General features: G+C 42.4%; 1 protein-coding gene across 1 annotated transcript in view; it reads left to right on the top strand.

Moving 5' to 3' along the window:
- Positions 1-26,158, top strand: part of c4b (complement C4B (Chido/Rodgers blood group)) — a 29,364-nt gene extending 3,206 nt beyond the window's left edge. Inside the window, exons 5-41 of the mRNA XM_080427052.1 lie at positions 336-424; positions 942-1,030; positions 1,408-1,495; positions 2,605-2,728; positions 3,285-3,426; positions 3,867-3,979; positions 4,116-4,283; positions 4,415-4,585; positions 4,982-5,173; positions 5,432-5,578; positions 6,041-6,173; positions 6,338-6,409; positions 7,147-7,362; positions 7,461-7,572; positions 7,810-7,880; positions 7,976-8,118; positions 8,361-8,576; positions 9,671-9,725; positions 10,010-10,105; positions 10,969-11,181; positions 11,292-11,367; positions 11,796-11,985; positions 12,455-12,574; positions 13,017-13,182; positions 13,861-14,084; positions 15,471-15,632; positions 15,745-15,804; positions 15,991-16,081; positions 16,802-16,985; positions 18,548-18,638; positions 18,788-18,862; positions 20,803-20,905; positions 21,626-21,715; positions 23,826-23,927; positions 24,484-24,567; positions 25,292-25,424; positions 25,787-26,158. Of these exons, the coding sequence (XP_080283178.1) occupies positions 336-424; positions 942-1,030; positions 1,408-1,495; positions 2,605-2,728; positions 3,285-3,426; positions 3,867-3,979; positions 4,116-4,283; positions 4,415-4,585; positions 4,982-5,173; positions 5,432-5,578; positions 6,041-6,173; positions 6,338-6,409; positions 7,147-7,362; positions 7,461-7,572; positions 7,810-7,880; positions 7,976-8,118; positions 8,361-8,576; positions 9,671-9,725; positions 10,010-10,105; positions 10,969-11,181; positions 11,292-11,367; positions 11,796-11,985; positions 12,455-12,574; positions 13,017-13,182; positions 13,861-14,084; positions 15,471-15,632; positions 15,745-15,804; positions 15,991-16,081; positions 16,802-16,985; positions 18,548-18,638; positions 18,788-18,862; positions 20,803-20,905; positions 21,626-21,715; positions 23,826-23,927; positions 24,484-24,567; positions 25,292-25,424; positions 25,787-25,928 (4,743 nt within the window). The 3' untranslated portion in view covers positions 25,929-26,158. The remainder of the gene's footprint in view (positions 1-335; positions 425-941; positions 1,031-1,407; positions 1,496-2,604; positions 2,729-3,284; positions 3,427-3,866; positions 3,980-4,115; positions 4,284-4,414; positions 4,586-4,981; positions 5,174-5,431; positions 5,579-6,040; positions 6,174-6,337; positions 6,410-7,146; positions 7,363-7,460; positions 7,573-7,809; positions 7,881-7,975; positions 8,119-8,360; positions 8,577-9,670; positions 9,726-10,009; positions 10,106-10,968; positions 11,182-11,291; positions 11,368-11,795; positions 11,986-12,454; positions 12,575-13,016; positions 13,183-13,860; positions 14,085-15,470; positions 15,633-15,744; positions 15,805-15,990; positions 16,082-16,801; positions 16,986-18,547; positions 18,639-18,787; positions 18,863-20,802; positions 20,906-21,625; positions 21,716-23,825; positions 23,928-24,483; positions 24,568-25,291; positions 25,425-25,786) is intronic.
- Positions 26,159-27,145: the final 987 nt, after the last annotated feature.

The raw sequence follows: 27,145 nt of genomic DNA, 5'->3' as shown, positions 1-27,145 counted from the left end.
AATTTTGGGGGGTCCTTGACAAGAAAAAGTTTGAGCACCAATAGCAACAATAGTTTTTCAGAAAAATGAAGACATTTGTTGAGACACTTGACAGTTACAAATGTTCACTTTAAAAAGATCTATATTCAAAGATTTGCACAACATTTCACGATAAAAAAAGCAGATCTACAAGCTCATAACGCGGCACTTGGTGCCACGCTATGAGCTTGTATATCTGCTATTTTGGAATAGCCAAAGAAATAAAAAATGACAGAGATGCGTTCCCGGATTGAATAGTAACTAGTAAATAGTCATTTTTACAGTAAAGTTGAGCTGATTTGACGTTTCTCCCACAGAATGCCGCCGGAAACAAAATATTGAAGACTAATCGGCTAGCCAAGGAGGGGATACTGAGTGACTCGTTCAACATCCCAGATGTGTCAGAGTATGTTGATGACCTATAGAACTACTCACAAGCCACAGTTTACGTTATCGTACTATGTTGATCTTAGTTTTAGCAATCGACACAGTAATACAATGAAGTATACTGCTAAAAAAAATAAAGGGAAAACTTTGATCCCTTAATTCTTTTGAGCAGTTTTTGTTAGCAGTATGTACACAGTTCATGAAAACTCAAAAGAATTAAGGGATCAAAGTGTCTTTTTTTGGGCAGTGTATATCGTCTCTGTCGGGTGGAAACCGACTTTTAAATATTATAATTTATTTTTCATTAAGATAGTGAAAATAGCAGATCTAGCCCACAACGTTGTGAGCTTGTAGATCGGCTATTTTCACTACTTTTGTGCAACACTCTTGTATGACGTAAGTAGTGCGTTACTTTACGAAAAGAAAACATAAAAAGTTGAAATATGGAGATATGAGGTTTCTGCCCGGCAGCAATGATACATACAGTATGCATTGTATATGTCATATTTATCATCGAAGTATGGTTTGTTGTACAGAATGGGTACATGGAAGATCGAGGCGCACTATGAAGACGATGATTCTAAATCAAACATTGCAACTAGAGAGTTCAAGGTCCAGAAATTTGGTGAGTAGACAGATTTGGTGTCATCTTCATCAGACTCATACACATCCTCTTCATCAGACTCATACACATCCTCTTCATCAGACTCATACACATCCTCTTCATCAGACTCATACACATCCTCTTCATCAGACTCATACACATCCTCTGATGTGGAAAGATACGGTAGAGGAACAATACAGTTTTATTTAACCTGCTGGTCTAAATATGGTAAATACTAAACTTAATTTAACCACAACCCAAGCCTAACATTAAAATCCCTGGTCGCGCGCACAAACACACGTACACGCACACGCACACACATGCACAAACACACGCACACGCACACACACTGTGAACACATAGGTAACGTTGCTCAATGTCTTGTCGTTGCACGTCAGTGATGCCAAGTTTCGAGGTGAACATCCAATCAGAGCAGAGCTATGTGCTCCTGAACGCAGAGCGGCTGGATTTCACCATCACAGCCCTGTAAGTACTGGATTTAACATGTCTATATCACATCCCTGACTACCCTGCAAATCACTTTGTGCTGGGAAATATGACTTAAAAGTATCACAATATTTAATGTGTCGATATTCAATATGTCACAATGTCAGTAATCAAGAGGGGCTTATTTCCACAAGACTGTGCTAACAACAGCAATACAATATGCACAAGATAATAAAAGCGCTAATACTAGATTGTAATTACATAAAGAACAGAAATAAGGTCAAACTAGAAAAAGTGCTCCTCGGAGCACAGGTCTACGCCAGGTCAGGTACGTTATTCTGGCCTCCTGGTGGCGCTATAATAGGCCAATGTGAAAAGGGTGCCAACCGTGCCATTTATTCTTGCATTGACACTGCATTCATGATTTGAGACATTTTGTTCCAAAAATGTGTTTTGCTAAATTAGACCTGCTGGTGGCGCTATAACAGGCCAATGTGAGAAGGGTGTCATTTCTTCCTCGGCCTAGTGGGAATGTGCGTGTGAAATTTCACGGAAATCGCAAGCTGTTTGTATACTTTGAGGCTTTTTGTTCAAAACGGACCAATCCTGCAAATTTTGGAAGCCAACCTTAGGCAATGAGGATGGAATATGGGAAATCGGACAGATCCTTGTTGATCACATGACTATAGTGATACTGTGTACTGATTTGCATGACGTTTGGATACAATTTGTAGGAGTAATATAAAAAAATGGGTTTTGCACAAATCGGCCTCCTGGTGGCGGTATAACAGGCCCATGTGAAAGATTTGGGGCAGAAGTTCTGAATTGGCATCCAGGGAGTGTGTGTGCACAGTTTCGGAGCGACCGGGCCAACGGTGCCGGAGATTAGCTGGTGACAGACGGACACACACACAGACACACGGACGGACGGACAAGGGGTAAAACATACTCTCTCGCCATGCCTTCGGCCTGGCGGAGACAATAAGAAGACAAAGCAAGTAGGAATGAGCAGACAGATTAACTGTTGGGCTTAATGCTCATCTCAAGTACCAGAGTAGTTTTATTCTCATGTCAGTGTTCACAGTGTTTAATAACCATGTTTACTTCATGTCAGTGTTGACAGTGTTTAATAACATGTTAACCTCCAGGTACTCGTTTGGTAAGAAGGTGAAAGGAGCCTACCATAGCCGTGTTGGAGTGATAATACCAGGCTCTGATGAAGGACCAAAAGTAAAGCCTGTCTTCATCAGGGGACTGGAGATGACTGGCTCGGTGAGGACAACTAAACTAAACACCAATAAATATCTACAAACTGAAACTTCCTGTTAGTTTAACTTTTAACTTAAACAAATACAAATCTGAATCAAGTTACTGTATACATCCACACGTATTAGAAACATGCCTCTTTTTTTTGTCCCGTAAACCACAGCAAAAGTAAGTAAGTAAGCCTTGCCTAGCGGCCCACAGGGCAGGAGCCTATCTCCTGCTGCTGTAGTGTGAGGCAGCTTGATCCCCTGGACATGACGCTACTATGTTACAGGACCCCCAATCCAACCCTTTATGGGAGGCATTTTATAGGCTTTGGTATGACCCGGCCGACCGACCTCCTGTGCTCAGGGCGGACCCTCTAACCACAAGGCCACTGAGCTGATAAACCACAATAATCAAACTCTCAAATGTCATGTCAATACTATAGACAAGGTAGATCATTAGAGGGAACTGTCTCTAGAGGCTCTTAGTCTTGGAATCTTGCCAGCTTGCGTAGACTGCGCACTTTGTGTTCAAGTGACTCCTCAATCTACTTCATTTTAAAACACACTTTCTACAGATCCAGCAGGGTGAAGCCAGATGCAATCTATCGACTGCTAAACTGAACGAGCATCTACAGAATCAAGTGAAACAGCAACTGTCTGACCTGGAGCAGAGCGGAGCACAGCTTTACATGGCCGTGTCTGTGACTGATATCTACAGTAAGGCCCTGCATGCAGGACACAGCACTAGCACTAGCACTAGCACTAGCACTAGCACTAGCACCGCACTAGCACCGCACCGCACTATACCACCGCACCGCACTAGCACCGCATCGCACAGCACTGCACAATACTGCACAACACAACACAACACAAGCACCGCACTAGCACCGCACTAGCACCGCACAGCACCGCACAGCATTTTGGTGCTTTTTGATAGCAGTAGATTCCAACCTGGAGTCCGAGCCCCTCTTGGTGGGGACTCACATCATTCCTTATCTAAATCCACACTGTCAAATCCTGAGTTCTAATGTAACTGTGAGTGTACACATGGAACCAAAGGCCCCATAAGGGTCCATTTGATTTAATTTGTGCAGTTGTTCTCACAGCACCACATTGAGCATATTCATAACGTCCATGACTCTGCGTTATTTACACAGGTGGTGAACTACAAGAAGCAGACATTTCCTTCCCCATCGTCTCACAACGTTACACCATTGATTGGTCTCGAACCCGCTCCCACTTCATTCCTGGGGTCCCGCTAGATGTGGTGGTAGGAAAGCAAAACAATAAAAGAAAGATGGGCTGGTTGGTTATAAGACTTCTAATCACCTAAAGGAAATGTTTCTCTGTGTGTGTGTGTGTGTGTGTGTGTGTGTGTGTGTCAATATGGTAATATTGTAATATAGGTGGTGGTACGTCAACCAAATGGTTCCCCAGCAGATGGAGTGACAGTGCATATTAATGTATCATCTGTAGAGGTGCCTCATCAAGCAGAAACAGACCAGCGGGGGGCAGTGTTTTCCACCTTTAATCTCGCCAGACCCACTTCTAACAACAATGCTGTTAATGTTGAAGTCAGTGCAGTCAACTCATACAATCCTTTCAAAATCTATGATTACATTTTTGCTGGCAGTTTTGATTGCCTTTTTGATTCCCTCACTTCCTTTGTTTTGATTTTTACATGTTCCCACTGTTTCTCCTATAGGTCACAGTAGATGGTCAGCAGGAGAGGAAAGTAATTGAACGAGCCCCTTCACAAAGTAACAGTTACTTGTACATGAGCATCAGCAACAACCCTCACTCTGTGGGGGAACAGCTCAGTGTCGCGTACCAAGTTATTAATGGGCAGCCACAGGATGGGACTCTATACTACATGGTAAGACTTATTAATAGGTAGGGATATTTTTGGGTTAAAACAAAACGTTTATTGTTAAATGCTTAATGTGTTTGTTCAGTAACAGGGGGTCTCCCCGTTTCTCCAGCTCTTTCATAAACAGAAAATAGCCTACTGAAAAACAACAACATATAAATATATATAATAAGTCATAGACTTGCATATTATGTTTATGAAATTACAAATTGAATAAAACATTTGGGATTGTTATATTTTATGCCATATATTTTCTTCAAAGTAAAACATTTGTATTATTATATTTTATGCTAGATATTTTCTCCAAAATATAGAGTTTTCATAGTTTTGTGAAATGTTATTGTTCTTTAGAAGGGAAGGTACTGTATAAGGGAACTAATTAAACATGTGCGGGTGTTGCAGGTCATTAGCCGAGGGGCGCTCGTTAAACATGGCTCCCTGACTTCTGGAGCGTTATCAAAACACCTGTTGCTGATCACAGCCGATATGATCCCATCCTTCCGTGTGATTGGCTACTACTACCACTCCAACGGTGACGTCGTTGCTGACTCTGTGTGGATGGATGTCAAGGATGAATGTGAGGGCAAGCTCAAGGTGAGGAGGAGAAATGTGGGGAACTCCCCCAAATTGTATACTTTTTGAAATACTTATCTTTAATTTTACTGTGGAAGTCAATGGGGCTGTGATCGGCCTAATACCATGTCCTATTTTATACTTTGTTGTGTACGACAGTGTTGCAATATTCAAGTATGTGTGCACACGGACATAAGTGTGCACAAATTTATGATGATGTCAAATGTATATTTTCCTTTATATTTTGATTTTAATTCACCGCTTGCACTCAAATACCAGGTCACCTCAAGTCAACATGATTTTAAGCCTGGGAAAAGGGCAGCATTTAAGATTGACTTAGAAGGCCAGAGGGCCAAAGTAGCCTTGCTGACCGTGGACAAGGCCATCTACGCTCTCAAAGCCAACAACAAGCTCACCGCCAAACAGGTAAGCTATGGTGTCAAGTTCACCTCCAAGTTCACTTAATGCCTAATCATGAAAGGCTCAGTGTATGCAGGTTGTTATTCCAACCAAACAGCAGGTGATTCGTGGTGATTTCACTAATTAGTCACCCCCTTTCCTGGTTGACACTAGGCTCCTGTAGGCAGTGTTTCCCAAACAATGGGTCGGGACTCATTTTTGGGTTGTGCACCCATGTTTGTGTAAATATCCCTTTTTCCAAATACAATTCCTACAATATTTTTTGTAATCATTATTTCAGTTGGACAGGGCTGTCCAACTGAAATAATGATTACAAAAAATATTGTAGGAATTGATCTAGGAACTACACTGACTGTGTGTGTGTGTGTGTGTGTGTGTGTGTGTGTGTGTGTGTGTGTGTGTGTGTGTGTGTGTGTGTGTGTGTGTGTGTGTGTGTGTGTGTGTGTGTGTGTGTGTGTGTGTGTCCAGGTGTTTTCCTCTATGATGTCCTATGACCTGGGCTGCTCATATAGCGGAGGATCTGGCCTAGTTTCAACATTGAACGATGCAGGCCTCGCCTTTCTCTCTCCATCTGAGTCACAGCTGTCACTAAGGAGAAATGGTATGGGTATTCATTTGCTGCATTATGTTTCACATTGGTATTGTTTATTTAATATAATATTATCTAATATCCGATAACGATTGGACATAGAGACCATGCTGTTATTCCTCTGATGTGAACCAAGTAGGCCCAGGCAAATCATAACCATATTATGTCTTTCCCAGGGTTTGGCTGTGAATCACATCCTACACGGAAAAGTCGCTCTTTGGACCTACGAAAAGCATTTCAAAACTTAAGTAAGTAATGCACTATTATTAATATATGGCATCTTTGTAAACCAAGGTTCCACTGTGGTTCATAATGGGAAAACTGAAAGAGAGAAATCAACAAACAAGATGTTGATAATAAGAGGTGAGTAACAATATTGTCAGATTAAGTTAGATTATACCATGGCCGGGGTGACCCGATAGCCGAGTGGTTAGGGCGCGTACCACATGGGCTCAAATACAGGAACTGACAGCAGTTCAATTCCCAGTTGTATAAAGGTGTACCATGTTATTAACTCCATGTGTGACTGGTGTAAGCAAGTGTATGTGAATACTATAGTAAGCATCAGCTCCACTCTCACATGGAGAGATGGTTGCAGCGGCTTCTCCTGATCATTTTAAATACGTGTGTTTTTAATGTGACAAACACCATGATCCATAGAGAACGCTATTTCGCTCCCATGTATGCTGAGTGTGTAGTATAGAAGTGACAATAAAAACTGGTTCTGAAAAACTGATTCTGATATTTGCGCTGCGACAAAAATTGCATGTTTTTTGGCAGTCAAGTTTCAATGTCTTTTCTGAGGTCCAAAAATATCCTTAGACCCTTCTGCTTACTGTTGCAATATTTGGGGTTGCTCCACAAGACCTTCACATAACTCGGAATGCTAAAAATATAATCGATTTGAACCCTATAACCGTATAAAAACCCCAAACAAAACAAAATGAATCACCACGTACATGTTTCTCTCATGTGTTCACCACAGAGTCAAACTACAATGATGAGACGTTACAAAAGTGCTGTTCCAGTGGTCTTGCAAGCATTCCTATGAAGCGAACGTGTGAAGAAAGAGCACAGAGGGTTTCTCGGCTCAACACACGCGCAGACGGCTGCACTGAGGCCTTCCTTGAATGCTGCCGCCAAGGACAAAAGCTGAGAGAGAGGAGAAGGCAAGAGGCCGCTCAGAGAGATTTTGCACGAAGTGAGAATGATTTGTCATATCACAGGCCATTAGAATTCTAGAGCTCAACATCATTAAAGAGAGTTTAATCACGGAACAATATATTTTCGTCCCTATAGCTGCAAGTGAGTCGGACGTTGAAGAATTCTTCGACCAAACCAGTCAAGAAATTCGGCGACATTTCCCTCCAAGCTTTGAATTCACAGTATTAGATGTAAGGGGTGAAAAAAGGTAGGATCTGGACACTTTTAAGTTACAAAACATGAACGAAAAATAGACAGATAAATACAGTTGGGTGTTGCAATATGAGTGACCTTGGAATTCAAGCTTATTCTACTGTTGCACGCACAGTAGCATTGCTTTGTAAAAGAGTTTTAGGTGGTGCCGTAAAGGCCTGGAATATCAAGTTATTCACAATTCATACCAGAATCACTATCATCACACGCAAAATAACTATATTCTTTTTAGTCACTCTTTGATCTTGCCCGACTCCATCACCACATGGGAGATGCAAGCTGTCAGTCTGTCTGCAACTCACGGTAAGATGGGTTCCCCTTTGTTTCATCGTCAGTTGGATCTGTGAATAAAACGATTCACTGCAATTCACTTCATGCTTTACCCCGCATCTCTTCAGGATTTTGTGTAGCCGAGCCCTACGAGTTCAAAGTTTTTAAGGAGGTATTCGTGTCTCTGAGACTGCCTTATTCAGTGAGACGATACGAGCAGATTGCCATCGAGCCGGTCATCTACAACTATCATGAGAAGGATCAAGTGCAGGTACAGTATACTTAATGCCAAAGTAGTACAATGTAGAACACAGTGCCCCTCTTACCTTTCAATTTTAACCACCCCCCAGTTTGATGTGTATAATACTCAGAGTGTGCAAATGGAACCAAATGGACCCGTAACACTTGATGTATGTGTTCACCTTGCTTATTATAAGTCGCTCTGGTGTCTGCTAAATGATTAAACTGTAAATTGACAACTGCTCTAAATACTGTACTTGCTTTTCTTTGCAGATAGCGGTGCACATGGCTCAAACCCCAGGTCTCTGCTCTCCAGGCTCGGCCACCTCTACAAGTTTTGTTAACATCACAGTGCAGCCTCAGTCCTCCCAGCTGGTCTCTTTCTCTGCTGTTCCAATGGAAACGGGGGAGATACCCGTCAAAATACGCCTCTACGGTATAACACATGAGTGGGGCATAGACGCCATTGAAAAGATGTTGAAGGTTACAGTAAGTAGCTTGAACGTCCCTCTATTCATAGCTATGTTAAAAATCCAGGGGTGTAGCGGAAGGGGAGTGCAGGCACAAAAAAAATAAAAGGATTTTGATTTTGGTCAATTGATTTAACCACTCGAAGCGCCAAAGTACTCGGGTGAACAAATTAAACCATTGTACTGATGCTTAAATTACATGGTAATGAATGACACAGCACATCAGAGACTCGGGTAGGCAGAAAGGCTCAGGACACAGTGGAAAAAAACATGTACACACATGTAAGCAGTCTGAATACAGGTGAACAAATCCAAACAGGGAAAAGGCACACATCCACACCAGAGTACACAGCAAAGTCCATACAAACAATCAGTCCGACCACAGCAAACAAACCCAGATAGGGAGAAGGCACAATCCAATAAGCAGGTAGAAATAAAACAAGATAAAACATAAATAAATAAAGTAAATCATGGAAAAACAGACCCTGTGGGCGCCCGCTGGCCTAGTGGTCCAGGCGCATACCACATACAGGCTCTAATGCATGCCTGGCAGCGTGTCGCGGGTTCGAATGCCGATCCTGATGACCGCTGCGTGTCTCTCCCCGTCTCTCTCTCCCTGTTTGACTGTCAATCTCCACTGTGTACTATACGCACTCTGGAATTTCCCTGTGAATGAAAAGTGCAAAACAAATAAAATGTATTTATTTATGTTTTAGAAAAGCCCCAAAAATGTCTTAAAAAAGAAAAACAGACCCTGTGAATAAGGCTGATGAACACACAGGGTAGATGAAAGACAATCTGGCAGAGAACAGAGGGAAATGGGCTGGTAATGTACACTACAGTATGACTATACAAGGTAATGATAACTTAACTAGTTGCATGTGGGTCTTCATTAGGTTCCTGATGAAGACCACACAGGCCGACTAATAAAATTCACTTTAGGTGCAGCAAGAATGGTGTGTGGATAATCTATTCTTATGTGATAAACTTCAAAGTCTTTGAAGTCCTAACCACAGGCTAGGAACCTGCATGGAGACACTTTAATAACCATTCAAGTACAACACACAACGATAACTCGAAAGAAGAATTCAACACTTTTCTCTTATGTTTTAGACAGAGGGAATAGTGGAGAGAGAGGAAGCTGGAGCTGTTGTGGTAAAACTGGAGGGTGAGATGTTTTTATTTGTTTTTCAGTTTATTGATTGTCACAACGTGCATTTACAGTACATGAACATTTATTTGTACATATCTGTCAAAAGGATAAAACACATAAAGCTCGAGAGCTTTCCATTGTGGTCCTTTGAGTGCAAAGGTGTGTGTGTAAAGGTGTGAGTGCCATGAATTAACTCATCTTTCAGTCATGCTTTAATATTGTCATTGTTCTCTCCCAGCAATTCAACGGTGCTTTTCAATCAACTGCCAATAATCTCTTTTATTCCATCGTCTGCACAGGGAAGAGCAGGTCTACCCACACTGTCACCATAGATGGACGTCTGCCAGGTGACACTGTCCCTGACTCCTCCTCCAACATCTTCATCAAGATGGAAGGTGTGTGCGTGTGTGTGTCAGTCAGTCAGTCGGTACAGCCACACATGTCCGTAAAGCGTCCGTCAAGTTGCCGTACGGACGCCGGAAGTCCCATCCACTCCCATGTTAAAAAAAAAAACGGAACGGTACTTCCGGTTTTAAACTTAACATGGGAGTGGATGGGACTTCCGGCGTCCGTACGGCAACTTGACGGACGCTTTACGGACATGTGTGGCTGTACCCAGTGCGTGCGTGTGTGTGCGTGCAGTTTAAAGGTCGTTTCAGACGGGGAGCGGTTGACACGGGCGTTCTCACTCGGATCAGCGGGGATCGCGCCAGCGATCATTGTTGATTTGTCCTCCTGCACATACTGTATAGCGAGGGAAAAAAGCGGACTATAATTCAGCTCTTGCCGCCCGCGGGCCTGTGCACGGAACGAGCGCGAGAATTTCACGGGACCCGCGCCCGCTTGCCTCACCGCCCTTCAACTTCTCTGCGCGTCCCAAATAATCGCCCGCCTCTCATTAAAAATGAATTATGGCACGTCAACCGCTCCCCGTTTGAAACGACCTTAACTCTGTAGATTCTCCTTACTCTCCATCTACCAAAACACAGGTTGCCATACTTTGTGTGATTTCACCCCATGAACCCCAGTGTCCATATTCTGGGCACGTCATAATAGGCAAACTTTCAGAGATAATAGGTGAACATTCGTCAAAAATAGGCCAACATTCGGTGAAAATAGCAGATCTACAAGCTCACAGTTTGTTGAGCTTGTAGTAGATCATACTTGACATACAACGGAGTATACAGTGGTTATGGGTGAGGAGGTTGATATTATCACTATAACTGTGTGCTTCTGTTCCACGTTCTCATCTAATCAGGGACAGGCGATGGCTTTGGTGAGACTACTGCCCGGACCCTCCTCTCTCCTGAGGGGGTTTCTGGTCTGCTCAGTCTGCCTTTTGGTTGTGCAGAACAGACTATGAAAATGTTGGCCCCTACGGCCATAGCCCTCCGCTACCTTGATGTTGGTCAGCTTTGGCATCAGCTGCCTGCTGGCACCAGAGACAAGGCCTTTCACACTGCAGAGCAAGGTGAGGATGATTTGTGTTTGGAGAAAGAGTTTGGGGAGACACGTTTAATGTGATTGTTTTAAAGTGTGGGGAAATCAGACAATGACAATTAAAATTCTCTTCCTCTTTAGGCTATATAAGAATTTTAACTTTCAAAAAAGGAGATGGATCTTATGGAGCATGGCTTCACAGGTCGTCAAGTTATTGGTAAGTAAAGTTGCTCAAAGTAGTTCAGTGGTTCTCAAGGTGGGGTCCCTGGACCCCCAGGGGTCCTTGAGGGGGTTCCAAGGGGGTCCCCAGCAAAATTATGTAATATTGCATCACAATCAGTTTAACCACTATACTTCGGCTGTTAAAAAATAGCAGATCTACAAGCTTGTAGACTATTTTTTTAAAACTTTTTTAACAAATTCTTGGGAAAAAAATGTTTTGATGAGGGTCCACAACCTAATACATATCAATTTGGGGGTCCTTGACATGAAAATGTTTGAGAACCACTGGCCTCATATAGAACAATATTATTGTTATTCCCTACTCTACACAACCTAAACCTAATCTCCCCATTTCCTTTCTCTCTTTCCCCCCTCATTTGTTTCTCTGATTCCTCTCTTCGTTGCCTTTGCCTCCATCCTCAGGCTTACAGGCCTTGTTGTTAAAGTTCTTTCCATGGTGGCAGCGCGCCAGACAGTGAGGGAAGCTCAGGGGAGGAGGACTTGGTTTGTATCTCCAGAGGAGATCACTCTCTCTGCCAGATACCTGGTCTCTGTGCAGAGTGAAGACGGCTCCTTCAACGACCCACATCCCGTCTTACACAGAGAGATGCAGGTAACACTCCTTTTCAAAATAAAACGTGGATGCAACTTTGACACTGTATTTGCCTAGTGTGAGTGCTTTGAGCACTTTTAACCCATTTAGACCCGAGGCTGATTCTACAAATAACTTATAAATCCGAACAGTTTTCTCATATACTATATATCTTATATTATTTTTCGTAAATTAATGCCCTACTTGATCATGCTACAGTCGCACACTAAAGCATCAAAAACTGCTTCGCGCCACGCTTCGAGCTTGTGGATCTGCTACTTTTGCTATTTTTAAATTTGAATGCTGAAAAGGAACAGTTTCGGACATATAGGTTCCGCCAGAGACGATATATACAGTAGCTAAAATATAAAATCACACATATATGATTTACCGGGTTAATGCAGACGTTTTTGTGTGGTGTGATCAAGAAACATGCATGTGAGTAATGGAGGAGGTGAAGTATGACCTAATCTCTCCGTTTTTGCTGTAGGGAGGCATGGGAGGCAAAGAGCAAGAAGCATCCATGACTGCTTTCATAACTATTGCACTGAAACGGTCCCTGGAATTCATACATTCATACAATTCATCGGCGGAAGAGAGAAGACAAGTGGTGAGCTGAAACATCTCTCTGAACATGATGCCGACAGCAATGATGCTTTTGTTAGTTTTGTTTTCTTGTGTTTCAATATAATAAATGATATGAAATCTGCAAAAAAAAAATAAGCCATCACTACATTTTATATCCATTGTCTCCCTCTCCTGACGGAGAGAGGTAACTGCAACATGTCCAAATACAATAAAGATGGATTCGCATCTAGTGTCCAATCCTGTGCAAATAACTTTATTGACACTGTCAACCAATACAGTAGGTGTCCTACCCGACACCAGGGTCAAATTGTCTCAATGGAAGAGAAGGGAGACCACCTTCAACCGCAGATGTACTAGCTAGCTATATTGTTTAAAATACTGTACGTGTATGTTTTATTCATTAAAGCAATAAGTCCTGAATTGTGGCTAAAAGTATGCTGTAAAACTTGCCTGTTTTTCACTAGGAGAATAGCATCTCTCTATCGACGTCGTACCTCCTGAGAAACATGGATGGACTGCAGAGGCCCTATGCTGTTGCCATGACAGCCTACTGCATCTCTATCTGCTTGCCCGACAGCCAGGATGCTGCCATCGCCTGGAAGAAACTCCAGGCATTGGCTACGGAACCAGGCACGTTCCACCTGGAGCAAACATACCCAGATCACTTTTAAGTCTTGTTTAAGTACTTTTTAAAGCGTGGCTCCGATGGGGCCACTCGGACAAAATGGGGCCACTCGGACAAACCGTCTATAAAGAGGGTGTGTGTGTGTGTGTGTGTGTGTGTGTGTGTGTGGGTGTGTGCGTGGGTGTGTGTGTGTCCTTCCTATGGGCCAATCAACACGACATTTTTTTGTGCATGCTTGCCAGTGGGCGAAGGAAGTAAATCCAGAATATTGAAAATTCCAGAAAATGTTTTATAATATTTTATTTTATTTTAAATAGAACTCGGTCTTGCTTTAATGTGACATTCGTTTTTACTATGGTGACCACACGTCCCGGTTTCAAGCTGGGTTTTCATTCACTACGAAATTGTCCTGTTTTTTTCATCACAGTTAAAATAAAAATAGGCCTACTTGTTTTGAGTGCTTACATAGATATTATGTCTATTATGTTCTGTTCCGTTGAAGGGTGCTGTAACTAGGTGTGCTAACTAAGCGTTCAAATAATTGTCCACAAAAAATCTCAAAGAAATTGTCAAAAGTAGCTAAAATAGCCAAACACTATTTTGAAATGAGATTTAAGTTTGTGCTTTTGAAAATACTGTATGGTCACCCTAGTATTTTCCCCTTTGTTTCATTGACTCACCAGATAAAGATGGTTGTAGGTCATGGACAGCCAGTGCTGAAGCGCTGAAGGAGGAGGTGTTAAGAACCACATGGGCCCGCACGCCGTCGGCGGAGGCCGTGTCCGTAGAGACCACGGCCTACGCCCTCCTCACAGCAGTGGCACGCCAAGACACAGCGTGGGCAAAGAGCGCCGCCTGCTGGCTAACTTCACAGGAGAACTACGGGGGAGGCTTCAAATCAACACAGGTCATTTGAATGTCAGACTGAATGAAAGCGGCAGAGCTAGTGAGCTGTAAACGTGCATGTTTTATTTTGTTTTGGTTAAAATAGTGTTAAATAGTCTTAGAAATCATTGCTGCAGAGTGTTTGTTCATGAACAGGGGCCTCCCTGTCTCTACTCCAGCGCTTTAGTAAACAGAAAATGCATTTTCAAGTCAGGATACCAATTTTATCCAATCAGGAGAGAGAACTCATACAGGATACAGGATAAACAAGTGCAATTGAAAGTAATGACACAGCACAAAGAAATGAGCAGACAATATTGGAACTGGAACACTATCAGATTGAAGCTGATAAATGGGTACTCTCCCCTGATTGGCTGAAATTGGCAACCCACCTGAAAATGTGTCATCTGTTTATTAAAGACCTGGAGAGATCAGGAGACCCCTGGAACTGAACAAACACTTTTAGCAATGATTACTATCAGAATATAGAACTTTAAACTAACGTTTACCAAAGTTTTTACCAAAGAATATCACGTACACATTTAAAACTTAGACTGAACTCTGAAATCAGGTGTTGCGATAAGACTTGGACTCCTCTACAGTGGGACTTGACTTATTTGGAACTTTACAGAAATGTGTTCAGATTTGATCCGGTAAATCCACAGAGGCACAGCTTATTCAAAGAACAATGCAAATGTCTGTGTATCAGTAACACACACTCAGTGTTAGTACTGTAGCCTACTGCTTTATGCACAGTTCTGCCTTTCTGTAAAACAATTAAAACAAATGATATGTCATGGATATTCGATTATGGGGAACTTCAAGTAAAGGGCAGAGCTGTAGACTTGAGAATGAGATGGATGCAACGCAACATGCACAAATTGTGATGCATGACTTGTTTTTTCTTGAAATTTGACTTGAGACTTGATTCAGATTTGTCTAAAATGACCTTTGAATGTGAGAATTAATTTTGACTTACACAGGAATTACTGCCAGGAATTAATTAATTAATTCATCCGTCTCCGGTCCCCTTGCCAGCAAAAAGAGTGATTTTACTGTACCTTTGAAAAATCATGGAATATTCTCTGTGACCTCCGTCGTCGCGGAGATCGGCTCATTACACGCACTGGGGTGTCGTAGTGGAGGGAAAAATAAATTGTCCGGTCGCGATTCTCCATTCTAGAGCTATGGCCGTTTGAATGTGACTTGTTTTTTGAAAAACAGCAGAAAAACAACAGAAAGACGAGAAAATTCGACTTTTATAAATCCTTTATGAAAGGTGCCTAGATTATTTTTGTTGTGATCACGTGGTTTCTGGGTGTACTCTTCTTCAGTGGTGCTTGGATCATTCACAGTCTTAGTGCAAAGGGATATGTGTGTGTTAACACTGCATACATACTGTGTTCAGGATACCCTCATAGCCTTGGAGGCCCTCTCAGAGTATGATCTGTCCAGAACCACCCCCCTAGAACCCACCAACATGGACATACAGTTCTCTGTCCAGGGAAAGAGTACCGTTGTCAACCTGGCACTGAGAAATAACAACGAGAAGGTGGAAACCGAACTGAAGGTCCTGTCCCATCCTGTTCACCTACACTGCTGCCATTTTTGTGTTTTGAAAATTCTTTGTCTACCCCTGGATTTGCATTCACTCTTTTTCTCTTGTATTTTGTTATTATTAGAAATTAATGGGGAACAAGATAACTATGCAGCTAACAGGAGTGGGGGAAACCAAGATAAGGGTGAGTGAGTGTTGATTTACTGTATGTCTGTAGATCTCCGTCATGTATCATGGAGATTAGAGTGTATGCAGGTCTTCATTCGAATCCATCACTTTTCAGTTATTATTTATCGTCCCTGTTGTTGTAGATGCAGAAGTTATTGAAAATTCCTGGCATAGCACAATTACTAAGCTGTCTTTCTGGCAGGTTGTAAAGGTCTACCATTTAATGGCACCTAAGGACAAGTGTGAACTCCTTTCAATCCAAGTCAAGGTGGAGGGCAAAGTGCTGTATACTGGTGAGCTTTAGGGCATTTATTTGACTTTATTGTTTTTAAACAATTTTATGCTATTTTTTTTTTTTATCAGAGTGAGGCAAATTAAGCAAATTAGCTGCAGTTCCATCTGCTATTCTTTGCCCAATTTTGTTGACACTGATGGTGCCATTGCCATTCGGTTTCAATAAAGCCCTACATCATCATTTTAATGATTGCAATACAATAATACATTTGTAGAACACAATCAAAAATTAAACAAATCTGAAAATGATGCACTCTGGAGAGAGAATCATTACAATACCTCTGACTTACTGTAGGGTTCATGGCCATGCCGGCTTGTGGTGAACATTTTTGTCAAAATTAAATTTTTGCCATGGACATACAAATATTACCAGAAACAGAGCTAGCCCTAAATGTATACTAGTGCTGTGGTCCTAAAAGTGGGTTGAGGGACCTTCAGCGTTCCTTGAAGGTGGTCCAAATGGACCATTACAAGTCTGTAACTCTGAGAAAGTACAAATGGAATCTGTTGGTCATAATAAAGTTCCCTTTATTTATATTCAGAAGAAAAACTGGAGACTGACATTCAGAAATTGGGACTTATGATCAAAATAAGAACATTATAATGTTATGTAAAAACAAAATCTAAAATTTGCCAAGGACAACGACACATTTGTCGACACAATTGTCCGTGTACGGACATATTGATGAACCCTGCTCTGACTGCTTCATTCTCACCAGCTAAGATCGAGGAAAATTACGATGAGTATGATGATGAAGACTATCAGAGTGACGGTGGTGCTGTGAGAGAGGAGCCTGTCCAACCATCAGCCATCGAGTGGTTTGATGCTCGGACCAGACGCAGGAGAGACACAGAGCACAGCCTCAGCTCACTCAATGCTGTGGACTATGAAGTCTGCATCAGGTCAGTTAAACACTCAATGCTGTGGACTATGAAGTCTGTATCAGGTCAGTTAAACACTCAATGCTGTGGACTATGAAGTCTGTATCAGGTCAGTTAAACACTCAGTGCTGTGGACTATGAAGTCTGCATCAGGTCAGTTAAACACTCAATGCTGTGGACTATGAAGTCTGTATCAGGTCAGTTAAACACTCAGTGCTGTGGACTATGAAGTCTGCATCAGGTCAGTTAAACACTCAGTGCTGTGGACTATGAAGTCTGCATCAGGTCAGTTAAACACTCAGTGCTGTGGACTATGAAGTCTGTATCAGGTCAGTTAAACACTCAGTGCTGTGGACTATGAAGTCTGTATCAGGTCAGTTAAACACTCAATGCTGTGGACTATGAAGTCTGCATCAGGTCAGTTAAACACTCAGTGCTGTGGACTATATGAAGTCTGCATCAGGTAAGTTAAACACTCAATGCTTTGGACTATGAAGTCTGCATCAGGTCAGTTAAACACTCAGTGCTGTGGACTATATGAAGTCTGTATCAGGTCAGTTAAACACTCAGTGCTGTGGACTATGAAGTCTGCATCAGGTAAGTTAAACACTCAATGCTGTGGACTATGAAGTCTGCATCAGGTCAGTTAAACACTCAGTGCTGTGGACTATGAAGTCTGCATCAGGTCAGTTAAAAACTTAAACCCTAGCATCCATATTGTGGGGAAAGCTTTCGCTGAAAATAGCAGATCAACAAGCTCACAACGCGACGCAACGTGACGATCGGCTATTTTCAGCGAAAGCTTTCCCCACAATAACATAAAACATACAAGACAGTACTAGGGCATTCACAGAATAGTCGAATATTCGAATATTCGAATATCAAACCGACTATTCGACTATCAAACCACTATTCGAAAAAAAAAAAAAAAAAAAAAAGAGCAAAAAGAGCAGACACGCAGCTGTGAGCTCTGGTGTGACGTCAACTCGCATTCCTTGAGTCGAGTCATCAATGCCATTGAAAAAAAAAACAAAAACTTTTTTTAAATTTTTAAATTTTAATTTTTTTTTCTAATCAAACCGAATAATCGACTATTCGAATACTTTTGGGTCGAATAATTTGAATATCATAAATCACTATTCGTTAATGCCCTACAAGACACTAGTATAGAGCCCTGAGGCAACTCCGGTCAACCATATAGGGGTTAAGTACAGAGCCTCATCGGAGCATCCCTGAGCGCACGCGCCTTCATACTCCCACACACCAACCTGTCTGTCTGTCTGTCTGTCTGACAGATATTTAATCTATGCGGCTATTTATATCATAATTGCACATGTTTGTGGTGGCTCTGCAGGAGTTTAGCTGTCTAAGCCGTCTATATGCTAATGGTTCAAACCACTGGACTGATCAGCAACAGATTTCTTCAGTAGGCTATACAGACAGAAGTACCTCCACGTTTTATTTTCTGTCTGTCTTTACTGCCCTGTATGAGTGACGTAACTCACTCTCAGCTTCCTGTCTGTCCGTCTGTCTGTCTGTCTGTCTGTCTGTCTGTCTGTCTGTCTGTCTGTCTGTCTGTCCAGTTACAGTCTCAGTAGAAACCTCACAGGAATGGCCATCGCAGACATCAGACTGCTAAGTGGCTTTGAGGCCCAAACCACAGACCTGGAAAAGGTGAGTCATGTACCATCCTCCTCTCCATCATCATCATCATCATTACAATTAGGGTTCTCCTCGACCAATACTAAAATTGCAGCTTTTAAAAACGAAACGGGAATGATTGCACTCCCCATTCTGAACTCTTCTTGTCTGTGTTTCCACAGCTGAAAGACATGCCAGAACAATACATTTCACATTATGAAGTCAACCAGGGAAGAGTGGTGCTCTACTTCAACGAGGTAAGAGAGACATTTAAAACATATATATATACAAGACTTTAAACGTTTCAAAATATATGAACGCTATTGTGCCAATTGTAATTGTCTCCACCAGGCCGAAAGGCATGGCGAGAGAGGATGTTTTTCCCCCTGTCCGTCCGTCCGTGTGTGTGTCCGTCCGTCCGTCCGTCCTTCTGTCTGCGAGCAGCTAATCTCCGCCACCGTTGGCCCGGTCGCTGTGAAACTGCGCACACACACTCCCTGGATGCCACAGCAGAACCTCTGCCCCACATTTTTCAGATCAGCCTGTCATAGCGCCACCATGAGGACGACTTCTGCAAAACACATTTTTGGATATTACTCCTACAGATTTGGTCCAAACAACACGCAAATCGGTGCAAAGTATTTCTATAGTATGTGATCAACATGGATCTGTCCGATTTTACATATTCCACCTTGATTGGCTTCCAAAGTTTTCAGGATTGGTTCGTTTTGAACAAAATGCCTCAAATGATGAACGCACACTTGGCCCAGGAAGAAATGCCACTTGAAAACGTTCACATCAGCCTCATGGTGGCGCTATAACAGGCCAGAGCACATGAGCGGGTGGAAATGCTGCACGGCGCTCCAGGGGGCTGGTTTCACGCTCGCTATTCGCTCACGTTGACTCCCCCCGCGCTCCGCTCCCCGTCGCTCACGTTGATTTGCACACCTCTCGCTCCATGCTCCGCTCAAACCGGGTCAATCAACAGTAAAAAAAAAGTAGAAATTCTAATGAAATCTCGGTGCGCTGTGCACTGCTGGATGTCTGTGTGTCCGGGCATGCTCAAACATTCGGTGTGCGGCCCCCGCCGGGGCGGGTTGGAGCGGCGGTCCTCGCTCTGAGTAGCGCTCCAACCTTTTTTATAAGCCAGCTCCGAGCTCACGTCAAAATCGCGTCGCTCCACTCCTCGCTCCGCTCCGCTCACATGCTCTGTAACAGGCCGATTCACGTTTTTACCTATAACTGCACTGATCTGCGTGAAACTTTGCAAGCACACTCCCTAGAGGCCAAGGAAAAACCTTTGCCCTGCATTTTTCACATCTGCCTTTTAGAGCGCCACCAGGAGGCTGACTTTTGTACAACTTAATGTTTTCCTCTTACTCCTTCAGATTATGTCAAAAAAACACGCAAATCGGTACACAGTATCTCTATAGTCATGTGATCAAGATGGATGTGTCTGATATTTCATATTCCATCCTACTTGCCTAACATTGGCTTACAAAGTTTGCAGGATAGGTCAGTTTTGACCAAAATTCCTCAAATCATGAAAGCAGTGTGCGATTTCCGGGAAATTGTACGCACATTCCCACTAGGCAGAGGAAGAAATACCCCCCTTTTCACATTGGCCTGTTATAGCGCTACCAGCAGGTCTGATTTAGCAAACCACATTTTTGGAACAAAATCATGAATGCAGTGTCCGATAGCTGTGAAAAGCCTAAGAAGAAATGGAACCCTTTTCACATTGGCCTATGATAGCGCCACCAGGAGGCCATAATAACTTACCTGACCTGGCGGAGACTTGTGCTCCGAGGAGCACTTTTTCTAGTTTACATTTCTTTCTTATTTTTTTTTACTATGTTGGGAAATCCATTTTTGCAACAGTATTTCAGAAGGGAATCCGCTTTTATACCTACAAGTACAGCTTCTATTCCTCTCTGTTGAAATAAAGATTGAAACTGCCCACTGTCATTGAAAATTTACTTTAAATAGTAAATCGTCTCTGTCGGGTAGAAACCTCATATATCCAAAACTGTTACTTTTCAGGCTTCAAATTCAAAAACAGCAATCTTTCCGCAAGCTCAAAACGCAGCGCTTTCAAGTGGGGTGTTAATTTACGTAAAAAATAATGGAGATAGGAGGTTTCTGCCCGACAACAACAAAATGTGAAATGTTTTTTTTTGTACTTCTTCCATGCTAGCTCATGAACCCCACAGAATGCATCACATTTGGGGCAGTACAGCGTGTTCCTGTTGGCCTTCTACAGCCTGCCCCAGCCTCAGTCTATGACTATTATGAGCCAGGTAAGCAGTGGTGCAAAGTAACCAAGTATATTTACTCAAGTACTGTACTTAAACTAGGGTAAGTGATTTTGTTTTGTTAAAATAAGTTTAAAATATCTCTATATTCTGAGAGTAATCGTTGCTATAGAGTGTTTGTTCAGTAACAGGAGTCTCCCTGTCTCTCCAGCTCTTTTAAACAGAAAATGCATTTTCAGGTCAGGATACAAATTGTATCCAATCATGAGAGAAGTCAGTCAGGATACAGGATAAACAAGGGAAATTGGAAGTGATGACACAAAGCAGGGAGGAATTAAAATTGGAACTGGAACAAGCTGATAACTCTCTACTGAAAATGTAAAATATTTTCTGTTCATTAAAGAGCTGGAGAGACAGGGAGACTCCTGTTACTGAACAAACACTCTATAGCAATGATTACAATCAGAATATAATGCTGTAAACACTTTTTGTTTTAACCAAAAAATATCACTTACTCTACCTTTTAAGATCATTTTATCTTAAATATAACTTCATTGGATTGACTGGAACACAGGTTATTCTTTTTTTCTTTTCTTTTTTTTTCCCTGAAAAGTAATGGTCTTGGACATACAAGGTTTCCACCTGACAGCAACGATGTACTGTATGTTCTGGCTCTGTGAAATCACCTTTAAAAAGGGACTGGGTCATCTGTGTTTAATTTACCAGGGAATACACTGCGTCTCTGTGTTTTCCTTTCCTCCACAGACAGAAAGTGCACTGTGTTCTACTCTGCCCCCCACAGAAGCAAGATGGTCTCTAAACTTTGTTCAGGGGATGTGTGCCAATGTGCAGAAAGTAGGCCTTTTTATTCCAACCTCTATCCTCACAGACATGCATACCTTCACACACACACAAGCCCTTTCTCAATACCAGGAACGACCATAGAGCTATATCTAGAGGACGGACTGCCCCCCCCCCCCCCAGCTATTCATTTCAAGGAAAGTTGCCCACTGGCGTTTGAAGCACCCGGAAGAACACTCTATACTTCCGCATTTGGGCACCAAATGTGGGTGCCCAAATGGGTTGTAATGGCTGATTTTACACTTGGTTGCATGCTGAAGATAGCAGATCTACAAGCTCACAACATGTCGCAGCATGACGCGTTGTGAGCTTGTAGATGAGCACAACACCCGAGTGCAACCAAACATAAAAGGACTTGTCTTTTAGTTCTACTGGATCTCTTCTCCACTAGTCCCTAACATTTTAGTCTAGTTTTTATTTGTTGATGAAATTGTCAAATATATTTAGTCTTCGTAGCTTAGTTTTTATTTAGTTTTCGTCACTGAAAAAAGGTAGTCGACGAACATTTTTCGTCATAGATTTAGTGAAATCAACACGGCACACTAGGGTTTCAAACGGTAGAAGCATGCACTGTAGCGTTTTTAGTGCAATCTCAGATTTGACCACCAGGCGACGCCTGCTTCACTGTTCTGCTGTGGCTCTGGGGGCTTGGGAACGACGCAAAGAACCGACTTGCGTCCTCGGGATAGAATGAACTCGTCACGTTAACTTGGGGGCGAACGTTCTATAAGTTCAGGAGACCAGAGAACACATCTTTCTAGTTTGAGACAGGCTTGTTCCTGTAGGTCAGTGGTTCTCAACCTTTTCAGGCCGCGACCCCCCGAAATAAATGTGAACCGGGGACCCCCCACCCTGACAAGCACTTTGGAATGTAGGAGTTGAGGCATTACTCATTTAGTTTAAACTTATTTAGTTTGACTCGGTTCTACAGATAAATATTGTGAAGATAGCTGATCTACAAGCCCCCAATTTTTGCCTCTTTGACAATTCGGCCAATGTATGACGCAGTAACGGTCTTATCTTGATTTATTTATTTATTTTAGAGGTATTAAAAAGGTCCTTAAATTGTAACTTTAGAAATGTACCCACTGGGGTATCTACCCATTAGGGTATCTCTGGGCACAGTGAAGCTAAACCAGCAAGCCCATGCTGGTACACCAGCCTGTCCAGCTTGGTATACCATCTAAACCAGCCTAAGACCAGCTAATACCAGCTAATACAGCTAATACCAGCTAATACCAGCTAATACAGCTAATACCAGCTAATACCAGCTAAAACCAGAAACCATCATAAGCTGGTTTTTGCAGGGTTTTTTTAGCAGGGCTGTATACACTCATACTGTATGTTGGTTTGGGTAGTGTTGAGAGAGAAAAGAATGTTGGACATTAAGCTAATTATCTGGGGACCGACCAAAATCATGAGGGGACCACCCGGAGTTTGAGAACCACTGCTATAGGTCACGTGATCGCGTGTGTGAGTGTGTGCGTGCGTGCGCGCGCGTGCGTGTGTGTGTGTGTCTCTGCCAAAACCATAGACAAAAAAAATTATGGACAAAACAACACCATTGGTTTCTACAGACCGTAAATGAAGCCGATTGTTCAGGAATTTCAAATATATCGCGTCATACGCGTCATAGCTAATGCAACCGGAATTGAATGCTATTGGTTGGGTAGCTTGTCAATCAAGAGCTTTTCAAGTAGGCTGATAAATCGACTGCAGATTTGAAGTTTAAACAAATAATTATCACTAAAAAAAAAATCTTAAAACTACATGACACGACAACAGTAGTATTTTGTCATTGCCACTTGTTCATGGGAAATGCATTCTGGGAAGTTTGGCCGTCCCACATCCACAGCTCCCGATAAATCCCAGATGAAGATAAAAGTTCACATCCGGGCCTTCGGCCTGCATTGCGATAGACGCAAACCTTTGAATCGGGACAGTGCTTGGGCTGCGACTGATGACATTTCAAGTTCACGAGAACACGAGTACAGATCACAGCTATTGAGAAACGATCTTAGTGTAATAACATGAATATAGACCTACAGGGTTGTTTGTTGTTGTTTTTCTTTCATACATTCATACATTATTTTCTTTTCTGGAGGACCCTGCCATAAGGAGAGGAGTATATCTGGAGCACAGAGCACAAGACCAAAGCAGCTTGAGCGTCAGCAACATGCTTGTTACTTCCCTTCAGTAGATTATGGTAAGTACAGCAAGGAAGGGTCCAAAATAAAAGCCCCTCTCCCCCCAAAAGCCCCAACTGATCCATAAGAAATGATGTCATTATTAATAACAATTTATCGTAAATCGATTAAAATTGATTCAAACTGATGACAATTTAAATCTATTTAATACAAAATGTATTGCAATGCAAACAGCAGAGGCCGCGTAAAAAAATACAGGATCCTTGTAAGAGAATTGATAAAAAAAATAGTTTACAGTCATTTGCTACTGTATTGAAAAGAGATAAGAAAAAACGCAGTATTGTAAAAAATATATATTTATATATTATATATATATATATATACTGTATAGGTGTAACAGAAATAAGAAAAAAAATATATTTTTCAGTAATTTGTCTGGAAAATAAATTTCTGTTGTGAAAAATCGTATCGTGAACCTAGTATCGTGATTCGAATCGTATTTTGATTTAAGTGAATCGTTACATGCCTAGTCATTATAAATACAGACTCTTAAAGAGTTTGGTGAAGTGAAAATCCTTTCATGGCTGATACTGTGTAACTTGATGTTTATTTCAGGATTCATCGTTGAGGTCCTCAATGTCTCTGTGAAGAGCAACTTTGAGCTCTACACCACCAGAGTACTGGAGCTACTCAGGGCAAGTAAGTAATACTCACCAGACATATTGTTAGAGATCATGTAATTTAGGGTGTTAATTTATTCCTTCATCCTGTATGTCAGTCTAAAACTTTTTAATTTCAAGGACCCCCAGTTTGATATGCACTATTATGCCATGGAACCTCATTTCGTACAATTTTCTATCTCTGGGACCCCAATCTACATAGTAAAATCCTAACTCTGAGAGTGTAAAAAATGGACCAAATGGACTCGTAAGGCTACTGTAAGCATCTAGAATGGTACTCGAGTCGCTGACGCGTGTCTACTGTACCTTTGTGCATTGCACAAACTTACATGGTCAGCATTTTTCTTTGGCCCTAATGGTTTCCAACGCGTGAAGGGCAATAAGCCCCCAGAACCGAGAGGGAGCAGTGAAAAGCATTGGACACGCTGGCCAATCATAGGTACTGCAGCTTATTATGGCTGGGACCAGACACACGATGAACGAGCGAAAACGGTTTCGACCAATGGGCTCGACTCACGAGCTTGCGCACAGGGTTGCGCACGGAGGTGACGCAAAACGCGTCACATAGGCCCCGCCCGTCACATTTCCCAACCCGGAAGAAGGGGTGAAAAGGGCAACGGGAGTATGCGCTGGGTGAGCAACTCCATACAAGTGGATGGGCGGGGATTTCCGGTGCCCTCTCTATTATTTTTAACTCTATGGTGAAGGGTAGTGAGTGACGGTGTGTGTACTGTGCCTTACAGACGGAGACACACTGGTGAAGCTGAGCGACACTCGTGTGTTCGCCAAGAGGCTGCAGTGTAAAGGGAAGCTGGTCACAGGCAAACAATATCTGATCATGGGCAAAGATGGCGAAACCACAGACTCAAACGGAAAGTAAGTGTCCTCAACGATCACACACTTTTTTGGGGGGGGGGGGCTTAATTTGTCACATTGCACATGCATAGTGCAGACAACACAATTATGACAGGGTCTCTTCCTGGGAGGGTGCTCTGCAATTCAGACCACAAGGTCCATTTTGAAAAGTATGGTACGCAAGTACAATCCTGTTTTTAGTGTAACTATGAGAGACTACAAATGGATACATTAACACTGTGTACCTGTAAACAATATCCAAAAAGCAAAAATATGATTACTGTTTAACTGGATATGTATTTAAGCTACTGTTCATATTCTCTCGGTCTCTCTCTCTCTCTCTCTCTCTCTCTCTCTCTCTCTCTCTCTCTCTCTCTCTCTAGGATGCAGTATCTATTGGAATCTAACGCTTGGATTGAACCAAGGCCTGGAGCAACAGAATGTAAAAAGTCCTCACTCAAACGTTCCTGCCTCTGGTTTAACACCTTTGTGTCTGAGTACCAAACAGACGGCTGCAGACAGTGAACGTTCTCCCAATGCTTTGGTAGAACATCATCTTCCAGAACGCTTTACATGACTGCTAATGCTGCTGGGATATTTAGTTATCACCTCTGAGAAAGCACTACTGCCACTTGCTGAAATATGACTTAAACGTTTCATATCTTAAAACGTGTAGGCCTACTGCTTATAGCACTGTGGAGCTGCATTTTATTTTCAAAACACATTTCATGCTAACCAATACAAAAAAAAGTGCCATCTTGTCAAATGCTGTGGTGTCTGTATACATGTCCGAGCGGTACAGTAAATCACTGTGATCTGAGATATACAACACACGACATAATATTTAGAATGGAACAGAACCGTAGCCCACTTTTAACAAATCACTCGCTCCTGGCTATACTCAAGAACAAGCCAGCTTAGCGCTGCTATGCGCAGCACAGCTACGGGGCCGGCTAGAGAGCATCCACAAACATGGTGTCTTTCTTTGATGTCCAGCCATGCGGAGAGTTGAGATCCAGTTGGCTTTTTACTGGTGTGATTTAGCTTTCCTACCAAAATGTGTTTATTTTTTATGTCGGGATATTTTTTTTTCTCTTGCTTGGCAGTGGAGGACATGAGAGAGGCCTCTGTGCTGAAAGCACCCCCCCTTTTCCCCCCTTCCCCCCACATCTGCGAGACGAGGACGAGTGGTGGAGGTGGTGCAGATCAGTGTTGCCAGATTTTGCGAGAAATAAGCAGCCATGGGTCTATGAAAACAAGCCGAAAAGAAGCGCAACTATAGGCCGCATAAGCACTTTTAAACCGATATATTACATCGGCTACTTGAAAATAGCCGATCTACAAGCTCACAACGCGTCGCCATGAGACGCATTGTGAGCTTGTAGATCGGCTATTTTCAAAATAAATCTTGGAGGAAAAAAAGTGAAATATTTGGAATATCTTTGAAACATTTTAACGACACCAAACTTGTATGGCGTGGTCCCGGTCCTTGAAAATGAAAATGTTTGAGCCCAAATAAGAAACTACACTTAAGAAACAAGCCCCAAAAAAACAAAGTCGCTTATAATAAGCAGACATGGCAACACTGGTGCAGATAGACATCAAGCTCTCCCTAAGAGCCTGGCCTGAGATGCTTCTAGGTGGAGTTACAGAGTGACAGAGTGACAGGTGGCCTCGTATAGCGACATGAGAGCAAGCAAAATGCTGCTCTCACATACCCTTCTCAACATGGGGTCCGGGGA

The sequence above is a fragment of the Gymnoscopelus braueri genome (genome assembly GCF_963280865.1).
Source record: "Gymnoscopelus braueri genome assembly, chromosome: 4".
Lineage (NCBI taxonomy): Eukaryota > Metazoa > Chordata > Actinopteri > Myctophiformes > Myctophidae > Gymnoscopelus > Gymnoscopelus braueri.
The sequence above is the reverse complement of the archived record's forward strand: the minus strand, read 5'-3'. Positions and strand labels throughout refer to the sequence as shown.